The following is a 23,307-nucleotide window of genomic DNA, read 5'->3' as shown; positions in this document are numbered from 1 at the left end:
GACAATGTCCAGCGAGATACACATGGACGAACAACAGCAACAACAATAACAACAACGTTGATTGTTGTCTTAAATAAGCGTGTGACTATTGTGAACACAAAGGTGAAAAAACAATAATTACAACAAAAAAGACACACACACACACACACAGTAATGTAGTCAACAGAAAAGTGTCATTATTATTCGAAATTAATTGGCTTATTGATTCACAGAAATATAGTAAATAAAGAAATAAAATATTTTAGAAATACAGGCAGATCATATATATCTATATAAGTATACGCTCTGATGTCATATAATCATAATCATATAATTAGTTTAATACTTTACAGTCCTTTACTTAACATATTCTCCCCCGTGACAGCTGTAATGTTCGGTGCTTGAGTTTGTTGAGATTGTTTTGCAGAAGTGTTGGTGTTTCCAACGGTATGATAATCATAGGGGACATGTAGTTTGCGGCGTTGTCAATGACCACAGAGCTGAATCGACACCTCTCTGAAACAGTTTTGACACAAACAAGAAACACAGATAGTATAACCTTCATGGAGGACTGAAATGAATAAAAGATAATTGGATAAAAAACTGTCTAAAGTGTCAAGACGGATGCTAGATGGAGCAGATATCAGGTTTGCCCATGCAGGAGTTTGTTCCCGATATGTTGTGCATAGAAACTGAAAGCTGCCTCTCCATATTCTATATTCAAATTCAAAGTTAAATATACACTGCCGTGGCCTATTCAAATAGAATCAACGATACAGTAACTGTAGTAAAAGTTGTTTCTCTGCGGATGGAGCTGTATAGCAATGGTTATGTTGTTAGCTACTGTATCTTAGTGACATATCACAGCCTCCAATGACAACAAATACACAAGTAAATAAACATTAGGTAAACCATGGAGATCTTTGAGGGCCCACTTCTACACCACTATATTTCAAAGGCAAATATGGTACCAATTTAATCCTCATGGCATTTTTCTTTTACAGCTGTGGCTGCTTTGAAGATCAAGACTGTACGTACAAAACATATGATCAGCTGTTGAAGATTAAAAAGTAAAGTAGCTTCACCTTGTCCACCTCAAACCATAAAATGCTAATGCATATAACAATAATCCATGTATATTTTATTTTGGCTAACACTTTGACACAAGCCTTTGCCTTTGATATACTCTTGATACTTCTGTATTTTGCTGCTTATATTATTTCTGACTTCTACCGTAGTCAAATTATTGAAGCAGGAGTTTTTAAAGACCTCGATATTTCTTTCACCACAGGCTGTCAACGGAGACATGAAACATTTATATTAAACATATAAAATGTCGATTAGATTTAGTTTATTTCTTCCTCTACGACCACAGAACAGCAGGAGACGACGGTGCTTTGAGGATATTGGTTGACATCTAGAGTGGCTATTGGTTTGTCTCCAGCCGTTCGCCATCAGTTTGCAGTTATCGCGATCTTTGGCTGACTTGCGCCTCACAGTGGACTTTGCGAGAACTGTCTTATTTTGTGGCCGCGTTCCAAACTTCAGAGACGCGTCCTTTGAAACACCACAGGTTACTTTATTTGATGAAATATATATTTTGATTTATGTGTTTTCTCTTTTTGAAACCTTTCTATATTACATTATTCGAAAAAATTGTCCAAAAGAAGACAGACAAAGTCATAGTCAAAGACAGGATACACATGGTCCGTATGTTCTTTTTAAATCCAGTCTGATTAACACTTGACAATACTGTTACTTCCGACGCCCTTGAAATAAACACCCATAATAAACCTTCATAGAAATCCTAGAAAAAAAGGGACACAGAACTTGCCTTAGAATCACCAAGTTTTAAAGTTTTCTTCAGTAAAACAGCAATTACTTAAAAGTTATCGGTACATTCAGCGGTTAATAGCAAACGGGGTCTGATGATGGTGAATTCGGCGTGTTTAATGTTTAAAAAAATAAACATATAAAGATTAAAACGTCAATAAGTCAATGACTTTATTTTATCTTTACGTGTACGTGATATATAATAGCACAAAAAACCCTCTCCGGCATGTAAACTACTTTTGGGCGGTTTGGTCTGATTCGACTAATGTCTTCACTCAAATCTGGCAACAAACACCGTGTGCAGCAGCAGCGGCGGCGGCGGCGCGCGCGCGCCCCCCACTCAACAAACCGCGGACGAGCTTTAAAGACGCTGGGGCGCGCGCGGCCGAGCTGTTGCGAGGGGCGATGGGATCGGGACCGCGCGCGCAGGGGAAAGGCTGCCGCCGATCATCATCACACAGTGTCGTCACGTCACGGATCCGCAGCGAGCGAGCGAGCGACGGGAGGAGGAGATGCCGAGGTGACAGGCAGAAGGAGAAAAGGGACGACCGCACGCAGACATATTTCCTCATTCCGCTTGTTTTGCTTTCCAATCGCCCGGCAGCGACCCCGGCCTCCGCTTCTCTCGCTATGGCATTCCGCTTCGTGTCGTCCCCGCCGCCGCCGCCGCCGCCTCCGACCGCAGGAGCTTTTCTGTAAACCACACCCGGCTGCTCTTTGGATCAGGCGCTGGCAGAAAGAGAGAAAAAAAAAAGACCCGAGGTAAGAGGATCCAGAGTCCGCAGGGCCGCACCGCCGGTTCACCCGCAACATCAACACGCCGCCCCCCCCTCCCTCCCTCCCTCCGTCCGCCCGCAGACACATTGCGTTGGCCTCGTTGTGCGGCGGCAGCTGGTTGTCAGAGCCCGTGGCCGAGGCAGGGCGAGCTGGCGTGGCCCCTGCGTGGCCCCCGCGTGGCCCCCCGCGTGGCCGGCCGCCGTGCGTGGACGCGCCCGAGTGGATCTGCCGTGGCGCTCGAAGTCGCTGTGCAACAGCTCCCTCCACACATCAGAGCCACTCGGTCCACTGCGGGGAGGGGGAGAGGTGATCAGCTGGATACGGCTTTTAATGTTTTGTTTGGCTTCTTACCTGTGGCACCCCATTCCAAAAAAAGAAGAAGAAAGAAAAGCTCAGCCAATAGCAGGGGTGTTTGTGCTTGTCTTGACACTTACTCTGCCCTGAATTTAAGGATTTGAGTAAGTGGTCATTGGAAGTATAGTTACTGCTCTTGTGGAGCATAGTCCGCCACATAAACACACACACACACACACACACACACACACACACACACACACTCTTCGAGGGTCTCACCCTTCACTGGCTCCTCATCCTTGGATCTGTTGTTTCCATCCATTCATCCATCCATGCTGTGAATGACTTGAATGATGCCCAGAGTGTTTCAGGGGCCTCCGCCATGCTGGCTCCTCTCCAGTTGTCAGACCAGCCTCTCATCATATCACCCATGCAGCCGGGCTGGAGAAGTCTCCCTGCATGTTGTCCCGCTGTGGAACCAGGCCTCACTCTGGATTTGGACAGATGTCAGATTTACAGTCTAGTTATTCCCCTTTTTTGAGCATCGTGTTATGGCATGTGTGCATGCACCGGTGGCTTGTGTATAATTTAGAACGAGGAGCTCTGTAGTGGTAGTGCTTCATGTACCGTATAGCCCGTAAAAACTTGCAGCTCCCAGGGCAGAGGCGACGACAAAGCTGCAGTCAGCAAACCCAAAATGGCACTGCACCACCGTCGCCATGGAGACGCCGGGGGTCAGGCGGCCGTGATTCATGATGAGTCGGGAGCTCTCGGCCGTCACAGATTGGGTTTTAATTTCTTTTATAGTCCATAAGGGCTGTAGGCGAATTCGTATGGAGGAGGAGGAAGAGGAGGAAGAGTAGAGCCGTGCCTCTCTGTGAGGTGTGAGATTAGTCACAGTGTGAGTGTTGTGCATAGACGTGTGCGTGTGCTTATGTACAAGCTTGTGTTTGTGCATGTGTGTTGGAGAAGTGTGTTGGCAGGGACCCCGACATCTTTTCCTGATATTCTGACCCACTTCCGATTGATTGTGGGGGCTAAACGATGGGGGTCAGATAACGTTCTTCTGTGTCCTCCACTTTTCCGCCAAAAAACAAATCTCTCCCTCAGGGCAGTTTGAACAAGCTCGTCCCTCTGTGCTCAGAAAGGTTTGCTCGTGTCGATGTGCATGATGATGTCTCAGATGTGACAGAAACAGGGAAAACACCGGGGGGTGACCTTGGAGTGACTCGCAGGCAGCCGAGGTTATTTAATCACAGTGTTCGCACAGAGAGATGTTGTTTATCTAGAGTGTGTTGAACCTCGTGTTTCTTCTCCTGTGGTTCTGTGGAACGTGCTCCGTGCTCTGGTTTTAGCATGATATCAAGAATTGAGAAAGTTTAAACTTTTTAGTTTTTCCGCGTCTACAAAAACTTGCAAGGCCCTTTGATGCGATACACAAGGGCATTTTTGTGTTGCCTGAAAATACGTTTATAGGTTCAGCTTCGGTCTGCATGGATTTATGCAGTGGTGTTGGCACAGCGCAAACTCCGGGTCTCCTGTTTGTGTTGTTGCTGCAGATTAGCGGCGTGGCTCTGGATGTCAGCGTCAGTGTCAGTGTTTGTTGGCCCGCCTCTTTGGTCCAGACTGAAATATTTCAATAACTGTTTGATGGATGGCTGTGACATTTTGTCCAGACGCTCATTGTGCCCAGAGAATGACGCCTGATGACCCGTGAGGTCAAAATTGTACTGCAATTCTCCCTGTGCTTTGGTTTTAAATGCCAAATACCCGCGAAACTAATAACCTTCATCGACCCCAAAGTGCAGCATGCCGACATGCGATACTGTTGCCATGGTAAACATTACACCTGCTTAAACCTCAAGGTGCTGCTGTGCTTAAACAGACCTTGTTAGCATGGCTCTCTACTCTCAAATCAAATCAAATCTCAAAGTGATATTTTCTCTGTCTATTATAATTCTATCATGAAACATTTGATGTCCTCGTGGTCCCATCTTACACTTCATGTTGATAACATAGAATAGAATTGAATAAAAAGCCTTAATTGTCAGTCTGCAAGAGAGAGAAAGAGAGACTAAGAGGTGCCACATCTGAAAAACTCTGCAAATGTATGAAAAATGTATAAAATAGAACATTAGTCCGCTGTATGTAAAAACAAAAGTTGCTCTGAACAGTAGTGTCAGTCCTTACTAAATAAATTCAGAGATTGGAATAGACACTGCTAATAACGGTGATTACATACAGATTGAATGCAATTTTACATTTATTACAGTAACAGCACGTCTCCTAAGATGAGATTCATCATCCTGAAACACGTCGTCCTGGGGCGTCTGTGTGTTGGAGCAGTGCCGCCGCACCGAGGCCGCTTCACTCCCAAACTCATCCTGGTGCATGATGGGATTGATTGCCTGCTTGATGTCAGCGTCATTGCCCCGTCACCAAACTGCGTTTCGAAGGCCCCCGTTGCATAACCGTGAGATGCCTGTGTGCAGAGATAGATGATGGATCAAAGTCGGGGTTTTGAAGACAGACGAAAGGAAGTTAGCGTCTCTCCTGGGGAACGCTTATCTACCACACGGATGTTGTGTAACACGGGAGAAAAGATGCAGCTTTAACAGGGAACTCTCGAAATTGATGTTGTACAGACGACCGGTTTTCATGTAAAGGTCGCTTGTGCAATGTGGCAATAGATTTAACAGAACGACATTCTAATGACAAACAAACTGAGTTATTATATTTGATGATGTCAATATTTCATATACCATTATACACTTAACAAATAATGAACATGTGCAGCTGAAATTATTTTCTTAAAAGAAATACATTTGTGCATAATTGATTGATGAGCTTGGTTTCAAACAAAAATGCAAAAACACAAAACATAACCCAAACAACTGCGAGTGTCGTTAAAAACGCAGTGTGCAAGTTTTCCTAGTCTTAGGTAGTAAAGCCAATATCTTTGGGCTTCGGGACGCTGGTTCATCATTTTTAATTGAATAATGAAAGAGCAGGTTGTTTGATGATAGAAATGACTGGTAGCAACCTTACGAGAAGCAGAGTGATTTAACAAAGCACAAAAACAAAAGCGAGAGGGATATTTTAGAAGCTTTTTTTTTTTTTACAAAACATAAACTACAAGTAAAGTAGATGAACAGGGAGTAATTCTAACGCAATATCAGGCAGATTAAACTGTATCTTCTGTCCGATGAGCCTTTCGCACTTAATTTCACCGGGCCTGCTCCTTGACTTGTCATATAATGAAGATAAACAACCGGGACAGACGATACCGAGATGACGGCGTGTGTATTGTAAGATGCGGCGCGTTTGCCCGGGAGCTGGTGGCATGAGTTTGTCTCGAGAGACAGCTGCTGGCAGCAGGTGTGGCAGCTGCAGCGACGGTCAAGTATCAGAACGCTCCAGACATTAAGCCCGGGGTTTAACTTTGTCTCGCAACTGGGCAGACTCTCACATTTTTCCCCTGTAGTTCAACCAGGCCTTGAAAAAAACAAAAAAAAAACATGCCTTCAGGACACGGTGAGACCTCCTTGTTCGACAGCCAAGAAACTGAAGGTTCTATTCTGTGAAGATGACCCAGATTACCCGGAATAACCAGAAACCTATCCATCAGTTCTCTGCAGTTTTCACGTCTCTCTTGCACTTCTTGCAGGGTTCTCCATCAAGGTCCAAATGCCCGGCCCAGTCTGAGGCTGCGGGTCGAGGGGCGGGGGTGAGCAGTGAGGACAGCGTCTCTGGTCCACAGGCGCAATGAGCGGGGGAGCGGAGCAAGCCGACATCCTGAGCGTGCTCTCCCTGGTCAAGGAGCGATGGAAAGTGGTAAGTGACATGTTATTAAACGACAAGGGGGGCAAGTGTGTATGTTGAGTCCCGTCGCTGCCTGTCCCGGGCTCGCGCTCTGTCCCACGAACAAACAACTCTTTGTCCATCAAAGCGATGCCCGCCCCTGCCCTTTGAATCCTCCTCTTTTCTGCTTAAAGTGTCCCACCTGTGGCTTGGATAGTTTGGGGTCGTGTCGCTCTGTCCAGGTAGTGCTGCTGCAGGACGGGAGATCCAAAAATAGCCCATACAGCTATTTGTGGCTGTGCAGTGGGCTATAGGCAGCGGTGGCAGTGTTCCCCAAGGGCCCATGTGTCCCACTGCTGCTGTGCCAGCCTCTTATGGCCGCGGTGCCATGTGATGCTGGTATTCCTTACTGGCAGCCTGGCACCACCTCCTGTCTTCTAAGGAGCAGAGTTACATAAGATCGCTGCAGCTAATCCCGCGACTTTGGCCCTCAGCGCGACACAAGACCCTCGGAGTGTGTGTGCGTGGAGGACAGCGAAGGACACGTAGGAGCTTAGGGCAAATTAAAGGTCTAGTAGTCGTACGGCGCAGTCAGCGTGAGTAGCTAAAACTGCCAGGGGGGGGAATTTGAAGAGAGCTCGGTAAAAACAGGCAAACTAATTCGATTTTTACACATGCAGGAACTTGGAAACTCCATTCATTTAATGCTTACTGTTTGGGGGATGTGGTCTGTATAAATCAACACAAATTGACTAGTTTTTATCAACAGACCCCTTGCAATGAATTTGGACAGCATGATTTCAAGCACTGATTGCCCTGTTGGATTGACGGGATGCTCTGAGAGTAGGATGACACCGTATTTGTAGGGTTTAAACCATAAAAAGAAAAGATGAGCAAAATACATACTCCACTTCTTCCCACTGAACAAAAATGAGGACAGCGTATCGTGGATACGGGTGATCCCTGGTGACATCGTTTGGAGTCTGTGCCGGCGTTGTTGTGGTGCGGAGCCGCATTATCATGGTCCAGCCGATACACACGCTCAACTTATGTCGTCAGTCTAAGCTGTCAATCATATATATATATATTAGATAACTAACTAGAATGGCACTCTGGAGAGCGCGTACCTCCGCCAAGGCCCAACAGCCTCCTTATGAAACCACATTTACTGTATATCTGCAAGATCCGGATTTTTATTTGGATCCACACAAAGTTGCAAACACACCCATCTTCATATACAGCCTTCCTTTTGAGGAACATGGTAAACGTTATAGTTGATGAGTGATGTCATTGCGAGTGAACGTTAGCATGCCAATGGTTGGGCTCAGCTCAAAGAACTGCTGTGTCACTGGCATGGCTGCAGAATCACAGTCTTGTTTCAGCTGTTATATATTATAATATATCACATAACGTTATATAGCTGAGTATAATATGTCAATGTGTAGATCACATGTTTATATTTGTGTGACATTGAATATTTCTAGCAGTGTGACAGTTCTGCATTGTGCCAGCATCCTGTGGGGAGCAGATTGGTTGGTATGGGTTAAAAAAAAGTGTAGAGTGATTACTCTAGCATGCATACATATTTATATTCATTAGCTAAGTGCTGGAATCAATATCATGTTGATATTATTTTTTTTGTTTTCTCCTTCACGCCCACATCGCCACGGCGGCAGTGCTTTAACAAAAGGAGCCTCAGTGATTTAACTGCTGCTATAAAACTCTACGTCACTAAAACAATAATTCAAAGATACATTTCTCAGTAAACTAATCTATATATATATAAATAACTTAAAGGCTGTTCCAGGTTTTATTTTTGTAAGGCTTGTTTCTTTGCTGGAGAGTCCACGGAAGCTGATTTGTTGCCAACCTTGACCCCTGATCTCCCAGGTCAAATCATTTATAAACCTCTCAAACAGTCTGTAAATGTAGATGTGATGTTCTCATCTTTCACCATCTTGATCCAGACGAAGAAGATCGGGGGTGGAGGGTTCGGCGAGATCTACGAGGCGCTGGACCTGCTGACGCGGGTCAGCGTGGCGCTGAAGGTGGAGTCGGCCCAGCAGCCCAAGCAGGTGCTCAAGATGGAGGTCGCCGTGCTCAAGAAGCTGCAGGGTGAGTCGAAAATGGATTCGCTGGATTACATTTCTGAAAATGGATTGATCCTCTGCGTGGCACGCTGACCTATTGAGTGGCTCCAGAAGAGGACACTCTTGTGTTGTCATTGGCATTCTTGGCAGGAAAAAACAAGTGAAACATTGTCTGTCAATAATTTTCCCAAAATCCGAGCAGAGGAAGATTAGTCCAGGAAATGTAGTGACTGTAGACGATTCAGGGAGGGATAATAATCTCTCCTCCAGATATAGATCACCTGACTCATCTAAATACGCAGTTTGGCCCAGAGTTCAGCACAGTTTGCCTCCGTGTGTCTGCAGTGGAATACTCCTTATCAGCAGGAACAGCAGATAAATAATTCTGTATTTCATCTTGTGTCTGGTGACGTATTGGGGGGGTTCACGTGACCGTAAATAAAGGTGACAGAGCTCTCATAGCAAAGGACGTGTATATTTGTGAAGCTCGGACCTCTCCCGGTGTCACATAGCAGATAAACAGGATCAACTGGAGATCTCCTTCAGGGAGGGTTGTTTAGTTTCACTCCTTTCTCTCTTTTCCCCTCCCCTCTTCCTTCCTGCCTTTTTAACCACTGGGGGCTTTTTTTTTTTTGCTTTCTTCCCCCCCCCTGAGGGGTAAAATCAATGGGCTGGGATCATGTTTGCTGTCTAATGGCTGCAGCCTGGGCCATCATGGTTCTGCGTGTAACTTGAGACGGGCTGAACTCCGGCCATCCAGAAAACACTGCGCTGCTGACCCTCCCTGCTGTGAAGAGTAAACATCGACCCACCGGCCTCATGAGAAGACTGTCGGGTCATATCCAGCTAATAATAGCTGGTTGTGTTTTCAATTTCGACCTTTTTTTCATTGTTGATCTGATCAAATCCAATGTAACAATATGGTGACAGTACGCAGATTACGATGTGGTGGTTTGTTTTTTTTTTAACAAGGAGGTTTTGTTGGTGCTACTGTTTGCATTGACTACGTGCTGAAGGGCTTCGGGGTGTGGCCACGGTCAAGCTGCCAGTGCAGCAATGTCCTTTGAGACCAGAGAATGCACACACACACACACACACAAACACACAAACACACACACACACACACACACACACACACACACACACACACACACACACACACACACACACAAACAAACTCACCAGGCATTCATGCACATGTGTAGACACAGCGTTGTGCGCTGTGGCATATAAATCAGCAGGGTTGTCATACAGCGCTCCAGTGCTCAGAGAGGGAAGGGCAGCCGAAATAGGAACACTCATCATCATCATCAAGAGCTCTTTTCTTTTTCTTTTTTTGATTTCCCAGGTAAAGACCACGTGTGTCGCTTCGTGGGATGTGGCCGCAATGACCGCTTTAACTACGTGGTGATGGAGCTTCAGGTGGGTCTAAATGCAGAGGAATTAATGACTCACACGCTTTCAGACAATTCACCAAGCTAAGTGCGACACATCAAACTTACTGGAACAGTTGATTTTCGACTCACCCAATTATTCCACCGACAGTTTTAACAGTCAAATGAATCACTGGAATCATTCATCGAGCAAAAATGACACATATTTGCTACTCAAAAGGCCTTTCTTATTTTTCCATAAAAGCAATTTCACTATTTCACAAAAAAGCCTGACAATTTTATGACATTTCATAAACAAAAATGATTAATCAGCAACACATGGTAAATTTAATTGAATAACAACAAGGGCTTGGCTCAAAACATTAAAGGCACTGCGACAATACAATATAAAGGAAACACAAGACACTATTAAATATGCATATGAACCTGTAGAATATGCAGCTAAAGGTGATGTATTATCATGTCATTTTAAAGTTGCACAGTTTCAGTGACTCAGATGTGTGGATACATGGACAAAACACTGAGCTGGTTCACTAGCAGGTCTCCAAATGTATGAAAGACACGGTCGAGCAAAACATCAAGCAGAAAATATGTATTTATAGCAGCTCGGTGTTGGAGAGATCGAGGCAGCACTACTGCACGCTGTTCACATGAGATGTCACCTGCGGTGAACTACAGAGGCGTCAAATTAGTTTCAGCTATTGTATCCAGCACACGAGGCTGGGAGACCCAAGTCATCCTAACACATTCACAAATACATTTTCTGCATTTGCTCACCGATTAAAAATGTAGTACGGCTGTAATCTAAACAACCATGCCCACAGGAATGGTACAATTATGTGCTGTATAGCTAATGAATGAATGATTCAATATTTTCTATACATCCTGTGTCGCAGAAATAATTAAGTTAGACTAGATCCATTTGTATTTTTGTAGCCGTTTTTTTGTTTTTGATCACATTTGCTGGATTACGCCCCAGGCCCCTCGGACTAACAGATCTTGTCCACCGTCTCTCAAGGGTCGTAATCTGGCCGACCTGAGGAGGAGCATGACCCGCGGCACGTTCAGCATCAGCACCACCCTGCGGCTGGGTCGCCAGATCCTGGAATCCATAGAGAGCATCCACTCCGTCGGCTTCCTGCACCGCGACATCAAACCGGTCAGTCACAGGGCGGTGGCTGCAGCAGAGGATTACTTTTCTGCCCGGTTCTCATTTCGTTGTCTCTGATTTATTCTCTCCTATACTGTATGTATTCCAGGCACAGGGGAATATGTCTATATTTCTGTTAACAGTATTGATGCTGATTCAGTATTTGTCTTTTTTGACTGTTGCACTTACAGTAAGTTGGCTACATGCCCAAAATGTAAAAGAATGTAAATATCTTATGTAATATATCTTCTGAGCTGCTGTATCGAAATTACTTTCCACCGTAGGAACTTGCATAATTTGCATATTGTAAATAGACCTAATGTTTTTTATTGCGATTACATTTCACACATAATTCATTTTATTTCTCTCTTTAACCTTTGCCTCCGTACCTCGCCCTCGTCACTGCTCCAGTCTAATTTCGCCATGGGTCGCTTCCCCAGCACCTGTCGTACCTGCTACATGCTGGACTTTGGTTTGGCTCGCCAGTTCACCAACTCTTGTCAGGAGGTCCGACCTGTAAGTGCCCTCACCTGTTTCTGAGTATATACTTAAACAAATGTAATGAATAAAAGAAAAAAATGATTTTTTTGTTTTTAATTGGCAGTGATCCTAAGATGTCGTTATCAAACCCTTAAGACAAATAAAAGTAAATGTAAACATAAACTTGAAATATATATTTTCGTTGGCCGATAATATCGGTTTAAAGCTGCCCTTATCAATATTTCTTTTATATTAACAGTGGATCATATTATTAAGTGTAACATGACATACGCCACGTTGAGAGAATTATCTTTCAACTCTTCAAACTCCAAATGAATGCTAATGCTGAGCCTTATTTGCTGAATGTGTGAATGAATAATTGTTTACAGCTTGTTGTATTGCCCTCAAGTAGCCACAGAAAAATCTATTAATGTACATAATCTAATATTCTTAAAAAAGTGTCAAGGGTTAAGTTAAAGACAGCTGAATTTATAAGCAGTTGTTTTGAGTTTATTTGTGACTAAAACTCTGCACATCTGGTTTTGGATTCAAGCGTGTGCGTGACATTATTTCCATGTAAGCATTTGATGACTGTATCTCACGGACGTCTTTGTTCGTCAGCCTCGTCCGGTGGCAGGGTTCAGGGGAACAGTCCGTTATGCATCTGTCAACGCTCACAAGAATAAGGTGCGTATCTGTCCAACCTGAGCCAGAACGCTTGTGTAATCTGTGACGCTGCAGTTTAAATGCTGCTCCCAATGACCAAACTTGATGTAATTCCGCAGGAGATGGGTCGTCACGATGACCTCTGGTCCCTCTTCTACATGCTGGTGGAGTTTCTGGTCGGCCAGTTGCCATGGAGGAAGATCAAGGACAAAGTAAGGACGAACGATAATTGTTGTCCTTCCCCGGAACCAAACGGCCCTGGCCCGGTCGCTCTGAGTGATGAGATGTGACAGGCCGCGCAAATGTGTGTGTTTGTGTCCACTCCCAGGAACACGTGGGGAAGCTGAAGGACACCTATGACCATCGTCTGATGTTGAAACATCTGCCGGCAGAGTTCGGCGTGTTCTTGGAACACATCTCCACCCTGGACTACTTCACCAAGCCCGACTACCAGGTGACAAAGGGGACTTATTCGGGTTTGATAGAGAGTTGAGCTGGTTACAGGAAGTGATGATATAGTGCTATATTCCCCGTGTTAAAGAAGTTGTGCCTAGAGAGGTCTGCTCAGGCTGAGAGCACCCAATATGTGCCTGTCTAGAAGTAACTGCAAGTGTTTAAAAACCAATTTGAAGAACTTGAAATCTTCCTGCATACAAATAAAAATAGTTAATTGCGGATTGTTTTTTTTCTCGTAGCTGCTGATGTCAGTGTTTGACAACAGCATGAAAACCTACAATGTGGTGGAGAATGACCCCTACGACTGGGAGCGGACTGGCACCGATGGCACCTTGACGATCAGTGCCAGCGCCACGACACCACAACATCACACCCGCCTCACTCCGGCGCATATGGGGTGTGTTTGCTTCGAAATGATCAACTTTTTTTATGAGTGAATTCAGGACCGATTTTTTTTTTACAGCCTCAAACATGAAATAATGTGCGTACTTCTGTGTTGTCCCAGCATGGCGAATGCCTCCATGATACCTGGTGACCTGCAGAGGGAAAACACAGAGGAGGTTTTGCAAGATGAGCAGCTCAGCGACGCGGAGAACAACCCCGCTCCCGAGCGCCTGCCCGGCTCTCCGCTCCACCCGCACCGCAACCAGGAGGCCGACGTCTGGGAGGAGCTGGACCGCAACCGCAATCGCATCAGGACAGCCGCATGGAAGGTAGGAGTTTCATCAAGTAAATCTGTACCTCAAGTGAAATCCACCGATTTCTTTTGGTAAAATAAGTTACAAGATCTGACCTGGTTCCCGCAGGCGGCGACGGAGGAGGAACCCATCAACAACCAGGCCAACCAAGGACAGCAGAACCCCTACGCCGGGCCAAGTCTGGGTTCTCCGGTCAAACTACACTCGGAGGTGATGGCTTCTGACCGCGACGGCCCTCTGCTGAGGAAGCTCCGCAACATCCACAGCTTTGAGCTGGAGAGGAGGCTCGGCCTGGAGTCAAAACAAAGTCCAGAGCGTTTCCTCGAGGCCTGGTAGGTTTATCGATCGACCGGCTCCATCTGTGTTCAAATTGGTTTTAAGATTTTCCTTAGGATAGAGGAGTGCTTGATTAATCTGTCTTGTGTCTGTTTAGCCCGACTCAGCAGCAGCCTGGCGCCCCTCACCAGGAGAAGGAGGCTCACGGAGCTGCAATCATCCCAGTAACTCAGGTTCAAGCTGTGCCTGCCGGCGAGCGTCCCGACAGGGTCTGGCACTATGACGAGGAGTTCCTGTCCGGCGCTGGTTCCCCCAAGCCAGAATCCCCTGGATCTCTGGAGCAGGGAGAGGGGGCGGCCAGCAGCGGGGGCTTTGTGGCCCTCAATCTGAGCTCTGGGAAGCAGGACATTGACTCAAGGGAGTGGGTAATGGTGGAGCGGCCCAGTGGCTCCCCGGGAGCCAAGGCTACCACCAGCCCCTCGGTGGAGGACGAGGAGCCGGAGGTGCTCCAGCCGGGGGAACAGTCTCCCGGGTGGGGAAAGGGCAGCCCGAGCCCCGGAAGAGCCAAACAGGAAAGCATGTCTTCCTCCAGGAGAAGCGCAAAAGTGGACAAGTTGGAGCTTAGCGTGGGCCCTGCGGGGGCTCTGCCCCCCGTCACGCCAACCAGCCCGGCTGACGCTCTGGCCGAGGGAGTTCTCACTCAGGTAAGCGCTCACATTCAAACGCCACCTCACATCATGGCACACATGAGACTGACTGTAGTCAGCGTTTTACGATGTTAAAAAGCTGCACAGAGTCAGAGTTCTAGCTATAGAACTGTAATGCTAAAAACCATGTAACAACCAGAGCTCCACCAGCTGCATCTTGCTGTAGTTTTGAGGCTAAATGTTTACTGCTTTGTGTCTGCCCGCTGCTTCACTCGTGTATATCTGTTAATAGAAGATATTTGTGACACAAATGCAGAGCTTTGATCACATCACAGCATGGGGAAAGGGAGAGCTTATTGTTTTTTAAATGCACTTTGATTTGCTTCAGAATTGCATAATTTCATGTTATTTGACGTTTTGCAATATGTTTTTTATTTACTTTAGAAAGGAAATGATTTGAAAATATACTTTGGCTTTCTCAGTTTAAATTACTTTATTTTTGCTCTTTTGTTGCTGTTCATAACCTCCCACCAGCCCATTGTGTCCAAAATCCTGCAAGTTCAACATAAAACGCTGTTACTCAAATTGCAGAGTTGCTTTTTTCCACTGCAAGAGGAATAAGTGTCCCACTACTCTCACCTCCAGACTTTCTACCTCCAAGTTTTGTAATGTCTTTCCCACCAACTACCTTCCTCGCCTTAAAGTCATCGCCAGAATTATCTTTAAGATCCTCCCGTCGCCTAACCTGTAGAAAAAAAGAGCTCTGCGTCACGCTCACCGCCGGTGCAGCCCGCTTCTCCTGCCTCACAGAACTCCCACCGAACCTCCTCCATCTTCTCACTCCCTCACCAATCTCACCACCCCCACTCCCCTCCTCTCTCCTCCTCCCACTTCTCTCCTCCCCCCCTCTCTTAGTTCCCCACCTCTCCTCCGTCCCTGCCTGAGGAAGTCGCTGCCCGGACGTCCAGCCCTGTCCCTCTGCGCTCCCCCAGCCCTCACACCCTCCTGACCACCTTGTCGGACCCGCTGCACCAGCGCCATCCGTGGGGCATGAGGCGCAGCCAGTCTGCCGACCAGCAGCGGCAGGAGCGTCCCTCCTCCTCCTCCTCCTGCCATGCCTCCCTTCCACCTCCGCCAAACCCTGCCCCGGGCGCCTGCTCGCCCAGTCGTAGGAAACTGCCGGCCATCCCGGCGGGCGCCGCCAACGCCAAGTTTCCCTCCGTCATACGCATCACACGTGCCCAACTTCAGCAGGTGATGAGCTCATCACCATAAAAACAGAACTCCATTCAGCCTCCTCCTACGTCAGTAGCGCAACACGGGCTGTCAAACGCTTTTATCACTTATATCATTTTCTTTTTTCCTTTAAGTTGCTCGTTTTGGCTTCTTTGTTCAGTTGGCTTGCTTTTACTGTGTTGTTGTCAGGCAGCTCTCCCCAGACACCATGAAGGGCTTTGTGCAGGCCAGACAGAGCATGGGTCAGACGTGTCCTTGTGATCTGAATAGGAGTGTGTCTTTGTCTGATTGTGGCATGTGTGTTTGGAATGTCGAGTCATGACTACAGGTTGCATGATCTCTTTTGTTTCAGATCGTCTTTGTCGTCTCTATTTTTCTCTTCCTCTCTCTCTCCCTGTATTTGTTCCTCACCCTCTCTTCGCTGAAGCCCCCTGCGAAGTTGCGTGAACGTTTCCTGTCCTACTTGCTGGTTTAGTACTCACAGCTTGACTGACACTGCCATAGCACTTGTGTGTGTTTTGGTCTGATAATGGTAGCTATGGTACTGCATGCTGTTGCCAAACTAATCACCATTTATTACCCCACATTATAAAATTCTTCTCCTCTCACACATCTGCATCAGGCTCTTGCTACAGAACTACAGCACAACTCGACATGTTGTAGTCTATCAGCAACAGGCCTTTGACAATTTCGAATAATATTCCCAATTTTTGCGTGCTCAATTGTTTTGAATAACACCTGTGTGTCTTCTCTCCTCCCTCCCATGTCTTCACCTCCCCCTCCTCCTCTTCAGTTGACAGCTCAGCGTCCCTCCGGTCTGTCCTCCCAGTCAGGATCAGACAGTGCTCCACAGTGCCTCCTCCTGGAGAGGCGTGGTGAGGCTGGAGCTGAGGCTCAGCAGGTCGAGGAGCACACAGTGGACATCACCTCCCCACAGGACCACCCAGGGACACCCACAGACCCCCTGGCCGAAACTCTGGTCAACGGAGACAGCCACACCAAAGTTCAAAGCCCCGTGCCAAGTCGCGTGTCTTCCCCGCGCTCCCCCCGTTCCCCACGCACACCTCCTCCACGCTCGCCCTCCTCCCCACACTCCCCTCGCTCTCCTCGCTCCCCGCGCAGTCCTATTTTTGCCAATGGACTCTTCTCTCCGCATGCTTCTAGCCAAAAGGATTCAAGTAATGGGGCTTTCCCCAAGCTTAAAGACCCCGAGAATGATTCTGGCCCCACTCCCTGTGCCACAGAGTCTCAGCTAAGGGGGGAGGAAGGTAGAGAGGTGATCCAGGCCCCAGAGCAGACTAGCAGCCCAGTCTCCTCCTCCCCGGCTGCCCCCCATAAGGACCCCAGCCGCAGGCAAAGTCGCATCCCAGTCCTGGAGCCCTTTAGCCTGCTAGAACTCCCACCCCCAGGGTCTGCCAAGGAGAAGCTCCTAAGGAAGAAAGCCAGCCACCAGGGCCTGGTCCCCTCTCCAACTGCGTCACCATCCCTCTCCGATAGGCGCGGTCCCATAGTGGCCTCCCTTGCAAGGGACCCGCTGTCCTCCACCTCCGACCGCTCCCAGGACGAGGACTCTCTCATGGGCTCCCGCTCCGACCGCCAGGGAGACGACGCAGCGTCCCTCTCCTCCTCCTCCAGCCCTCTGTCCCGCAAGAGCCGGATCCCTCGTCCTGTGCATTCAGCCTCTTCCGCTGAGCAGCTGGCCGCTCAATTCCTGCCACGCCCCCCGCCCGGAAAGCCACCTAGCCGCCCCACAGTGGAGGGCAGGTAATGTGTTGATCTGCATCCAATTATTAATCCAAACATTTCTGTTCTCCGAGTGTTTTCTTATGGACAGCATGAAAGAAATGAGACACTGGTCCTCTCTAACTCTTGAAAAGAAATGTATTTAATCTCACTGTTTCCTGGTTTGCCTTGAAATGTAGTGACTTGACTGTTATTCTCACCCTGCTGTGCTTTATTATTTAGGCATAGGCGTTACCGCATCCGAGCCGGCAGCACCAGTGACTCGGACCTCCTGACATGCCTTGCTCAGCTGATGCATGGCTCCCGCGGCTCCCCCGTCCACCACCGCTCCTCAGCCCAGCAAGGGGGCTCCAGGATGGGCATCTGCAGCCTGACGAGCTCGCCGCACCACCACCGCAGCTCTAGCGCGTCGCCGCGCAGCTCCTCCTCCCTGCAGCGCTCCGTCAGCTCCTCGCCCTCCCGCCACGAGCACCGTGGCAGCGGGGGAGGGGGCTGCCTGGGCCGCAGTCGCTCGCCGCCCAGCTTCTCTGGCTCGCCGCCTCCCCGCCGCTTCTACACTCACCACCAGGAGACTTGCTGCAGCCGCCAGGCACGCACGGGTCCCTTCCACCTGTCCAAGGGGAAAGGCTGCAGCCGAGAGGGCAAGTGCTCCAGCAAGCTGAGCAGATAGTTGCGCTGCCACAGCAGGAGGATGGGAAGACTCCAGTCATGACAGGGTAGACACCAGTCAGGATAAAAACCCGAGTCTTCCTCTATAATTTAGTCTTGCAGTCTGAACCTTATACTTGTCTCGCCACTTCCCAGTGGTCTCTCCTTATGTTTGCACACGGGCGTTTGTTGTTCATTTATGCGCTTAGCTTTCAAGGCGAACTCCAGCGATTTAGTATTGGATTACCCTAAGGTTTTGGGACATAACAGAGAGGCCGAGATGTCCTGACACTAAAAGCTCCAACTTACATTTCCCTGGCTCCTCACTTTGAGTCAAATGAACTTCACGTGTAGAATCATTCTTGTGCCCCTTTATAACAATTTATCAGAAACAAACTACTGTACGTGGACATGTAAGAGACCTCATTTTATATTTGATAAAATGCGAAATAATGTAGCTGCAAAATTTAACAAGTCTTTCCCATTGCAGGACTTTGTATAATACATGAATCAATAGTTAGTTGAGCCAATAGGCACGTGAATAAATCAGTTTTCTATTTATTCAATTCTAAATCATCCCGCACAACAATATATCGTAAGTTATTTATCCCCCAGTAATGATGCACTTGTATTATACTGATGGAACATCAGTGTGGCTGATCCCAGCTTAATTTAATATGAGCCTGGGGTTGACTCAGTTGTCTCCTCTGATTTTGGAGACGCCAGGCAGGGTATAATATTTACTTTGTGAGAATCTGTGTACAGTTGTATTTATTGAGATATTTATTTTGATGCTTAGCAACGCCCTATGACTCTGACCCCCGTCTGTGTGATGTTTGTGTCGCTCAGATTATGTTTTAAACGCTTAATCGAAGGGATTACGCCGTAGCGATTCCTTTAATACAATCAATCACGTAAAAGTGTGTGAGGACACACCTTTTTTTGTGCCTACTGTGTTGCTGAGAGGTAATTTGAAGGAATTAATCGTGGAGCTCCTTTTAGATCCAAAGGCACTAATGGAACACGTGTCAGTAGTAGTCGTAGTAGCGGTAGTACGTGTAAAGAACACAAAGTACATTACGTGATGTCCAGATGCAGATATTTGTCTCAGCGTGTGCCTTGGCACTTTGGGCAGCCTGAGGATTCACTCTGGTGTGTCTGTAATTAAAAAAAAAAAACAGAAAAAAGGAGCCAAAATCAGACGTGTGCCGGTGGTTGTAAGTCGACCCTCTTCCCCAGTATTCTTTTAAATATAAAAAGGTAGCAACACAACTGTTTGTATTGTTGTAAAATCCCACACAATTTGAGCAACAGTTTACTTGAGGAACAGAGTAGCTAATTATTTGTAATGACTAAAGGAAATATTTCAAGTTTTCTTAAACCCACTTGAGCTGTCCTGCGTCCGCCATGTCAGTGTTTGAGATTAAAACTTTGAACAAATGTGAATCTTCTGACCTCAAACTGACATTTTTTGTCAAATGTTAATGAAAATGGAGGCCATATCTACATTCAGTATATTTCTCAAATCTCAAATCTTCACTGATGAAGAATGTTCATGTTTTTTTTCTGTCCCCCCCCCCCCCCCTGCGCCGGAGAATGTCTTTTATATAATGACGTACATTGTGTTTTGTGCACAAGGCGAAGGAATCAGTATTGTTTGTTTTATTCTAACACTTTTTTTTTTTTTGTTAGGATTCCTCACTGAAACACTCCTCTCCACAACCTCTTCCCACTCCTCTGCTTGTAAGATACTGTAAAAAAAAATAACTCCGGCTTCCTTCCAGTGCTACTCTTTGCATGCTCGACAGAGAAAAGACGGGAATTGAAAAAACAAAACATAGAAGAAAAAAATCTGAATCAACTACTGAGTAAAAAGCTGCATACCACTTAACATTACAGGGCATTTATCTTGTGAAGATTCTAGCCCAGCAGGGACCTCATCACCTGTTGGCTTGGCAAGTTACATTTCTGTAGAATCATCTCAATATTCATTTTCCTCCCTTCCCACCTGACGTACGACTCTAGTTTTTTTTTGCGCTTCCTGCACTGACTTTGGATGATTGTGTTGCTGGTTAATGATAAAGACATTATTTTTATTTCTAGTTGTGCAACTAGCTAAGGACTTGATGCACAAAATAATTATAAGCAAAATGAAAAAAGGAGAAGAGACTTTGTAATGTAGGAAAAACACGCCCGTTGAAAGATTAATGTGCAGCCACAGTCTCCGTAAGACAGACGCTGCACATTTTGACCAGACATTGCCAAATATTTTGATAAATTTTTTGCAAGATGTGTTGTTTGACGTGAGATGTGATAACCACGGGAGCGTATAGAGGTCGAATGGGCACATTTGCGCTCTCTACTCTACTGTACCCACGCTCGCCTCACAGAGCAGCTACGATGACTCATCCTGAAGTGCAGACAGCGTTCAGTCAGTCAGCCGCCTTAATGTCTCTTCTCTGCCCCCTCTGTGCATAGCGAGGGATGACTGAGCCTTGTCTGTTTTGGTGATCATTCCACTACCAGGGCCAAGCCAAGCCTTTCCCCTCACGTATCCCTTGTCTGTAAACGGCCGGTGCTGCCATGCCTGTCAGTATGTCACCACTGAAATCAGTGCTGCCAGACTCCAAAGCTTACAAAGCTTCTACCGTCAGAGCTTTTTTTTCTGTGAGACTGCATGGGCCGTTCAATTGATTGGCTGAAATGAAAACATTTCAGCAAGCAGTATTCAACGTGTGTTTGTTCCCTGTCATAACTCTACTGTACGCTCTGCTCAAACGGGGGAGGGGGGGCGTGCAGTTTCTATATGTCGCCAGCAATCAATCTTTTGAATTCTCCCCCCCCCCCCCCCCCCCCCTCCTTTCAGACTCACAGGTTTTCAAGCTTTCAGAAGTTCAGAATGCTGTTGTGTGGACTTTTAATATATACCTGTAAAATACTCAAATAATTATTTAAATAAAATCCTTATTGTAAAAAAACATGACTTATATGCTAACAATCTTCAGTGGAAGGGGAGAGGAACAGACACTAAACAGTGCTGCTGATTTTAAAAGATAATCTGGTTTCTCTCGTGTTTTTTATTTATTTTAATTATCATTATTGCACATAAGTGATGTGTAGTCGTAGTACTTGTGAAACCTTCCAGGTGAGAATATCTTTGTCACTTTTTAAAGTGGCCTGCTGCTGAAGGTGACATATTTATGGTAGCTTGCTGGTAGCAGATACCCAATAGGCCAACAAGAACAATCCCAGCTGTTTTGTTTTTTAATTTTGAAAGGTGAGACAGAAACTAACGAAAGCTTTGGTGTAAACCGGTACACTTCTCATGTCATAACATCGGATTACCTGTTAATAACTTATAAATACTTGACAGAAATTATTTATTGTGACATTTTGCTAATTTGCCCATCCATCATTTTGACCTCACTCGTTGGGATTTTTTTTAATGGTTGATATTTTTTTGTCTTGTAATGTACGTCCTGGTTTTGAAACGTACTGTAACTGTACAGTCTCAAGGAAAGAATGTAACAAGCGGGAGGTTTGCATTGTATATAACTGTAATTATTTATGTTTATTCTATCATTTGTATCATATCAATGCCTTGTACAGTGTTTCTTTTTCTTTTTCTTTTTGTTTTGAAATTATTTTGTATTTTATTTTTATAAACTGGTTATAAATAAAATACTCATTCCGCATGCAGACAGAATCTTGTGAAAGGTTTTCTGCTTTTAAATGCTAACAGAAATTCTAACATACAATTGTGTGTTTTTATTAATACACTGGACTGTCAGCTTTTGAAAAAAAATAATTTTATTAACAAAAAACAATCTGTAACAATTGGACACCACTGATGACTGATTAAATATAATAACATTCCAAATAGATACATGAATCCAAAATACTGTACAACATAAAACAAAACAATATATATATATATATATATATATATATATATATATATATATATATAAAGTTACATATCAAAAAGCTAAATACATCTCATAATCTTTGGCAGTACAATTTCCCATGTGTGTAATCCTTGTAATGGCATAATCCTTTACTGTATGTATGTTGAATTTACCGAACAGTACCATTAAATTAATCATACCTTTTTGAATGAAGAAGACTTATTCCATAATCCTTCCCTCATGTTTTGATTATTTGTAAGATTTGGCAGCAAGTTCATCTTCCTCGATCTTTTCATTGTAGAGATAACATTTTGTAGCTTGGCCACATAATTTAGATAGCAATAGATAGCAAAAAGTAGTATTTTTTCTCATTAGGCTTCTTATTTTTTCAATTTAACATTCACGCAACTGGTCTACACAAACATTGTTATTCTTCACTTCACTTTACAATGTATCCATCACCAAAATATGTTTTTAAACAATGAACGCAGCAACACAAGAGTTTATATACCTCACCATGAGCGCACACAAATTTAGACTATACCACACAAGGTTGAAACTAGTCTTCGCAGACAGACATCCATCGCCCAGAAGATATTACTTTATCCTAGCATGGCCATATCTGTACCATGACCTTGACCTGTAGGCTTGAATCTTCTTCCCGAGAAGTCATCTCATGCAATGACAGATGTCCACACTTGGAGCATGCTATTCATAGTCAATGTAAAATCTTACTAACAATGGCAGTCCTGGACTCAAACCTGTTTACAAGGACTAGTAAAACTGACCCACACCCTTTTCTCCCGCCTAGACTACTGCAACTCCTTCCTCCCTGGTGTCGACAAAAAATCCCTCGCACGCCTCCAACTGGTCCAAAACTCAGCAGCTAGGCTTCTCGCCGGTTTAAATAGACGGCATGACATAACCCCAGTTTTAGCTTCACTTCATTGGCTCCCCGTCCATTTTAGAATTGATTTTAAAAATGTTACTAATTACTTTTAAAGCAAAGCTTGGTCTCGCTCCAAGCTACATGATTGAAATGCTGATCCCCTACAAGCCAGCCTCAGGTGGGTCTTTACTAACAGTTCCAAAGTCGAGGGCTCAAATCTAAGGGTGATCGAGCTTTCTCCATCAGGGCCCCTCGACTTTGGAACGGCCTGTCTGAGGAGATAAGGCTGGCAGAGTCTGTGCAAGTCACTTTTAAAAACCCATTTCTATAGACTTGCTTTTA

General features: G+C 45.7%; 1 protein-coding gene across 3 annotated transcripts; it reads left to right on the top strand.

The window, feature by feature from the left end:
- The first annotated feature begins 286 nt into the window (after nt 1–286).
- ttbk2a (tau tubulin kinase 2a) lies at nt 287–22,280 on the top strand. 3 transcript variants are annotated; one of them, XM_035611445.2, is made up of 16 exons: nt 287–1,049; nt 6,551–6,717; nt 8,652–8,799; nt 10,123–10,196; nt 11,187–11,327; nt 11,730–11,834; nt 12,420–12,485; nt 12,584–12,676; nt 12,793–12,918; nt 13,160–13,317; nt 13,426–13,633; nt 13,727–13,950; nt 14,052–14,598; nt 15,457–15,795; nt 16,571–17,541; nt 17,743–22,280. In XM_035611445.2, exons 2-16 carry the CDS (start codon nt 6,649–6,651, stop codon nt 18,188–18,190), a joined length of 3,717 nt encoding a protein of 1,238 aa, XP_035467338.2. In that variant the 5' UTR covers nt 287–1,049; nt 6,551–6,648; the 3' UTR covers nt 18,191–22,280. The 3 variants fall into 3 exon arrangements, with proteins under 3 accessions (XP_035467338.2, XP_035467337.2, XP_035467339.2); XM_035611444.2 differs by lacking the exon at nt 287–1,049 and adding an exon at nt 2,172–2,574; XM_035611446.2 differs by lacking the exons at nt 287–1,049; nt 15,457–15,795 and adding an exon at nt 2,174–2,574.
- Nucleotides 22,281–23,307: the final 1,027 nt, after the last annotated feature.

Source organism: Scophthalmus maximus, chromosome 15, assembly GCF_022379125.1.
Source record: "Scophthalmus maximus strain ysfricsl-2021 chromosome 15, ASM2237912v1, whole genome shotgun sequence".
Classification (NCBI taxonomy): Eukaryota; Metazoa; Chordata; class Actinopteri; order Pleuronectiformes; family Scophthalmidae; genus Scophthalmus; species Scophthalmus maximus.
Note: the sequence above shows the minus strand (reverse complement) of the source record. Positions and strands in the feature narration are given on the sequence as shown.

Coding starts and splice junctions, on each gene's coding strand:
- ttbk2a (XM_035611445.2), top strand. CDS start 6,649: ATGAGCGGGGGAGCGGAGCAAGCCGACATCCTGAGCGTGCTCTCCCTG. Junction 11,835..12,419: donor CTTGTCAGGAGGTCCGACCT/GTAAGTGCCCTC, acceptor TTTGTTCGTCAG/CCTCGTCCGGTGGCAGGGTT. Junction 12,919..13,159: donor TCACCAAGCCCGACTACCAG/GTGACAAAGGGG, acceptor TTTTTCTCGTAG/CTGCTGATGTCAGTGTTTGA.